This window comes from Alosa alosa, chromosome 11 (assembly GCF_017589495.1).
Source record: "Alosa alosa isolate M-15738 ecotype Scorff River chromosome 11, AALO_Geno_1.1, whole genome shotgun sequence".
NCBI lineage: Eukaryota > Metazoa > Chordata > Actinopteri > Clupeiformes > Clupeidae > Alosa > Alosa alosa.
Genome location: NC_063199.1, coordinates 21,992,444 through 21,997,443, shown reverse-complemented (window position 1 = coordinate 21,997,443; position 5,000 = coordinate 21,992,444). Strand labels below are relative to the sequence as shown.

Sequence of the window (5,000 nt, the reverse complement as noted above, 5' to 3'; positions counted from 1 at the left end):
AACCTTTGACCTGTGGGTGTCAGGAGCGACAGAGGAGGACCGTTTATCAGCGCTGGCGGCAGAGCACCGGTTTCCTCGGAGCTCGTCGATGACGGACACACTGTGGCGGATCCCACCACGCGACGTCCGCCTCCTCCCCCAGGCGGCCCCCCCCTCCTCCCCCCTCCCTCTACTACCTGGACACTGGGCCGCGCCCCTCCTTCTCCCCCCACCCCCACGGCCCCTTCCCTCGCTCCGGGCTTCAGCCCGGGTCCAGGCCCGCCTGCCTGCGCCATCGGCCTGCCCCCCGGGGTTAGTGCCGTCAGCAGCAGCAGCTACGGGCCGACCCCCGTCTTCTCCCGCTCGTCCACCTCTCGGGCCCCCCACCACCATCCGCCCCCCCACGCAGAGCGCCAGAAGAAAGCCCACTCCATGATCCTGCTGCAGGACTCCCAGCACCTGCCCGTGGAGCCGGGCGCCCTCCCACGGCCCTCGCTGGCCCAGGCCCCCGCCACGCCACCCGATAAGCTGAAACGCAAGGGTGGCCGCGTCATCGACAACCCCTACGCCAACGTGGGGCAGTTCAGCCTGGGCCTCTTCACCCCTTCTGCCCCCTCCAAGCCCCAGCGACGGAAGAGCCCGCTGCTCAAGCAGCTGCAGGTGGGAACAGGGGGGAGGGTGGGTGACTGGAATTCTTTGCAACAGTCCTAGGATGGGATAGGTTGTGTTGGGTTGGTTTGGGTTGAGTTACTTTGAGTTTAGTTGGGTTGCTTTGTGTTGTGTTGGGTTGGGTTGAGTTGAGTTGGTTTGGATTTGATTATGATAGGATGGGTTGGGTTGAATTGGGGTGAGGCCGGTTGTGTTGGATTATGTTGGATTATGTTGGGTTGGGGTTGGGTTGGGTTGGGTTGAGTTAGGATAAGAGTAAAAGTAGGCTCCTTCCTTTGGTACTAAATGTCCTGTGAAGTGAAGTATTTGAAAAATATATATGAATGAATGAATGAATGAATGCTCCTTGACTTTGACTTGCCTCTTATCATGACCTTGACTTGCCCCTTATCTTGACCTTGAGACCTGCTCCTTATGTTGACCTTGACCTGCCTCTGCCTAAGTGCTTGACTGTGGCTGTGTGCTGTGTCTGCAGGTTGAGGACTCAATCCAGGAGCGGGCATCGCTGGCACTGGGCTCGGCACATGGGCACCACCGGGAGCTGTCACCCACGGGCAGACTGGCGGCGCACCACACCAGCCGGGTGGAGTTCTATCAGCAGCAGCTGGCAGCCCAGGAGGAGGCTCTGCTGCAGGTCAGCCGGTCCCGCGCGGTAAAGAAACACTACTCTACACTATTGGATAAAGAATTTGCTCCGAGGAAATGTGTTTCATTGGCTAAAGTAAATGTGTTGCAATAAGAGAGTGTTTCATTGGCTAAAAGTAAATGTGTTGTAATAAGAAAGTGTTTCATTGGCTGAAGGAAACGTGTTGTAATAAGAGAGAGTTTCATTGGCTAAAGTAAATGTGTTGTAATAAGAGAGAGTTTCATTGGCTGAAGGAAATGTGTTGTAATAAGATAGTGTTTCATTAAATGTGTTGTAATAAGATAGTGTTTCATTGGCTGAAGGAAATGTATTGTAATAAGATAGTGTTTCATTGGCTGAAGGAAATGTGTTGTAATAAGATAGTGTTTCATTGGCTAAAGTAAATGTGTTGTAGTAAGAGAGTGTTTCATTGGCTGAAGGAAAAAGTAAATGTGTTGTAGTAAGAGAGTGTTTCATTGGCTAAAGGAAATGTGTTGTAGTAAGAGAGCGCTTCATTGGCTAATTGGTAATTTTTTGTCTGCTCTGCACACAGGGGCGTGGCCCATTTGCGGCGGCCATTGCCGGTGCGGTGAAGGACCGTGAGCGTCGGCTGGAGGAGCGCCGCAAGTCCACTGTCTTCCTGTCTGTCGGCACCATGGAGGGCAGTAGCGGTGCGGCGGCGGAGCTGATGGCGACGGCGATGCCTAAAAGCTCCATCAATCGGCTCCATGGGAAGGCGCGATGCTGACCGACCAGGCGCCACTGCCGCCTCCGCCGCCCGCCCTGGCCCTGCGCCATGCCCCCGGGGGCACCACCTTCATCCACCCGCTGACGGGCAAACCGCTGGACCCCAACTCTCCGCTAGCGCTGGCGCTGGCCGCACGGGAGCGGGCGCTCAGCTCGCAGGCCCAGTCGCCCGCCAGCAGCCCCGAGCCCCGGACTACGCTCGAGTTCCACCCCGAGCACGCACACACCAAAGAGGCGGAGCGGGCGGTCAGCACGGGAGGGGAGGGGGGACGAGACTCGCCCTCCTCCTTCTACTCGGCAGCCAGTAAGGTGCAGTGGGCGTCGCCCACGTCGCTGCGGAGGGAGATGGAGGAGCGGCGGGAGGAGCGGGTGGCGCTGCCGCCAGCGGAGGACAAGAAGAGCATGCTCATCAGCGTCATGGACACGTCGCAGCAGAAGACCGCCGGCCTCGTCATGGTCCACGCCACCAGCAACGGCCAGGCCGTGGGTCTGGCGCCAGAAGAACCTGCCCGAGCCTCGCCCACCGAACCCAAACCTGCTCCGTCGGCCCCGAGTCCCGATGCCACCGCTGCTGCTGCTGCTGCGGGCACCTCCACCCCGACCCGTACCCCCACCCCCCTCCGTGCCCACGCCGACCCCCCAGCCCCCACCCAGCCCGGCCACGGATAAGACGCTGGCGCAGGGTAGCTCGGAGGAGGACGTGGATGCCTACGGGAGTGTGGGCCTGCCGCCCGCCATGCTGTCGTCCAGCGACGAAGAGACACGTGAGGAGCTGCGTAAGATCGGCGTGGTGCCGCCACCCGACGAGTTTGCCAACGGCCTCTTGGCCAGAGAGCAGGCCGCAGCAGCCGCCACTGTGCCCACGGCGACCACATCACCCACAGCGACCAAAACCCTCGCAGCCAAGACCCCTGCTGTGCCTCCACTCCCTGGCACACCACTGGCACCCATCGCCACGGCAGCGACAGCAGCCAGTGTAGCCCCCACCCCAACCCTCACCCCCACCTCCGCCGTCTCAGGGAAGCCTCCGGAAGGCCAGCTGGTGGCAGAGTCGGCGGCGGATTCGGGCGTGGAGGAGGTGGACACGCGCAGCTCCAGCGACCACCACCTGGAGACCACGAGCACCATCTCCACCGTGTCCAGCATGTCCACGCTGTCCTCGGAGAGCGGCGATCCCACCGCCGACACCTACAGCTCGCACGCCGACGGACACACCTTTGTCCTCGACAAGCCACCAGTGCCTCCCAAGCCAAAGCTCAAGTCCCAGCTCAGCAAGGGGCCCGTGACCTTCAGGGACCCTCTGCTCAAGCAGTCGTCTGACAGCGAGCTGCTGTCCCATCAGCAGGCCTCCGCGCTGGCCGCCGCCGCGGCCGCCTCACAGGCCTCCTCCGCCTCCGGCCTCGGCCTCGGGCTCGGGCTGGGCCTGGCTCTCGGGCCTGGACCCAGCCGGCCCCGCTACCTCTTCCAGAGACGCTCCAAGCTGTGGGGAGACAGCGGGGAGACGCGGGGTGGCGGCGGCAGCCCCAGCCCTGAGGAGGGCAAGCCCACTGTGATGAGCGAGCTCAGCTCTCGTCTGCAGCAGCTCAACAAGGACATGGCGCTGGGAGCAGGAGCAGGGGAGCAGCTGGTGCACTTCGACCCGCAGGGAAGTAAGCCTATCTCCGGGCCAGGTAGGGCCAGCCCAAAGCGCCCAGCTTTGGAGGCGGAGGCAGGCCAGAGAGATGGACAGCCAAGAAGCGTGTGGAGTCAGGATCTTACTCAGTTAGATGAACGATAGTGGAGGTGGAGCTGGTGTGTGTAGGGGGGCTTTACTAACCTAGACAGATTTGTTCAATAGAAACCTGAAATAGAAATTGGGGAAGTGGCTGCTAAGGTCTACAGTGAAAAGAAGGTTGTTTTGCTGTTCAGAGTGATACAAGTGACCCAAGCTAAAGCTAGTCAGCGGTTACATATTGCCAACTGGAAACTGGTAACATTGCTGTTTCCCCCTATAATAAAATCTCTGGAGCTAGCTTAGATAGCTAACAGGTTTAATGTGGGAGCGAGCTAGCTTGGATAGCCAACAGGTTTAATGTGGGACCGAGCTAGCGTGGATAGCTAACATGTTTAATGTTGTTCCTCTTTGTTTGGGGTGTAAAGTGCTGAGCTTCAGAAGCACCTGCAGGCGCGACGTCTGCGTCTGCGCTGGTGAGTAGAGCTACAGGCAGACCTAAAGCAGCTATCAGGCTTAGATGCTTCTGAGGTCCAGTCTCTTAGACTGTATGCCTGCTACACACGCCGTAGATTAGCACGCTACAGAAACCCCAGCACCAATGCCACAGGTCAAAAAGGGAATACTGAGTCTTTTTTAACTCCTCACCACTTCTGCTTTTGAGATGACTGATGAGCAGATCTTCTCTAGAGAGTAGAGATGAGAGGGAACTTTGTTTTTGTTTTTTTTTACTTCTTGTGTTGATTTTTTGTTTGTTTTTGTTCTTGAAAGAGCTCTGCTGTTGTGTTCTTGTGCCTCTTCTGTGCTCCACCACACTGAAGTGCTTTGTGTATTTTCACAGATGTGACAAGGCCAACACAGAGGAGAGTAAACCTTAGCTTTAGCCTCTAGGGTAAACCAATCTCATTCTTCTCATGCCTCACGTGCCACTAACCCTACTAACAGCCTCTGCCTCAGTAACAGCGCCCCCTGTGGGCCTCCTCAATTGGGGATGGGTCTGTGCTGCCTGCTGCCTTGTCTGTCTGCTCGGCCTGGTGCTAGGTGTGGCGCTGAATGATGACATCATAGCCCCACAGTGTGGTTCCTCTAGTATTTGTATAGTGAAAAAACATGACTGGCGTTTTAAATTATCATCTAAATTTATATCTTAGATGTGTGTAAAAGAACTGATGGAACCAAACTTAGGTGAGGTGGAGTTTGTGTGTGTGTGGTTGGGAGTGTGTGTGTATGTGTGTGTGTGTGTGTATGAGAGAGAGAGAGAGAGAGAGA

General features: G+C 57.5%; 1 protein-coding gene across 1 annotated transcript in view; it reads left to right on the top strand.

Annotated features, from left to right (window-relative positions):
- shank3a (SH3 and multiple ankyrin repeat domains 3a) overlaps nt 1-5,000 on the top strand; it is a 172,773-nt gene that overhangs the window by 155,864 nt on the left and 11,909 nt on the right. Inside the window, 8 exon segments of the mRNA XM_048256121.1 lie at nt 24-133; nt 135-291; nt 389-639; nt 1,124-1,300; nt 1,827-2,004; nt 2,007-2,632; nt 2,634-3,781; nt 4,160-4,207. Of these exon segments, the coding sequence (XP_048112078.1) occupies nt 24-133; nt 135-291; nt 389-639; nt 1,124-1,300; nt 1,827-2,004; nt 2,007-2,632; nt 2,634-3,781; nt 4,160-4,207 (2,695 nt within the window).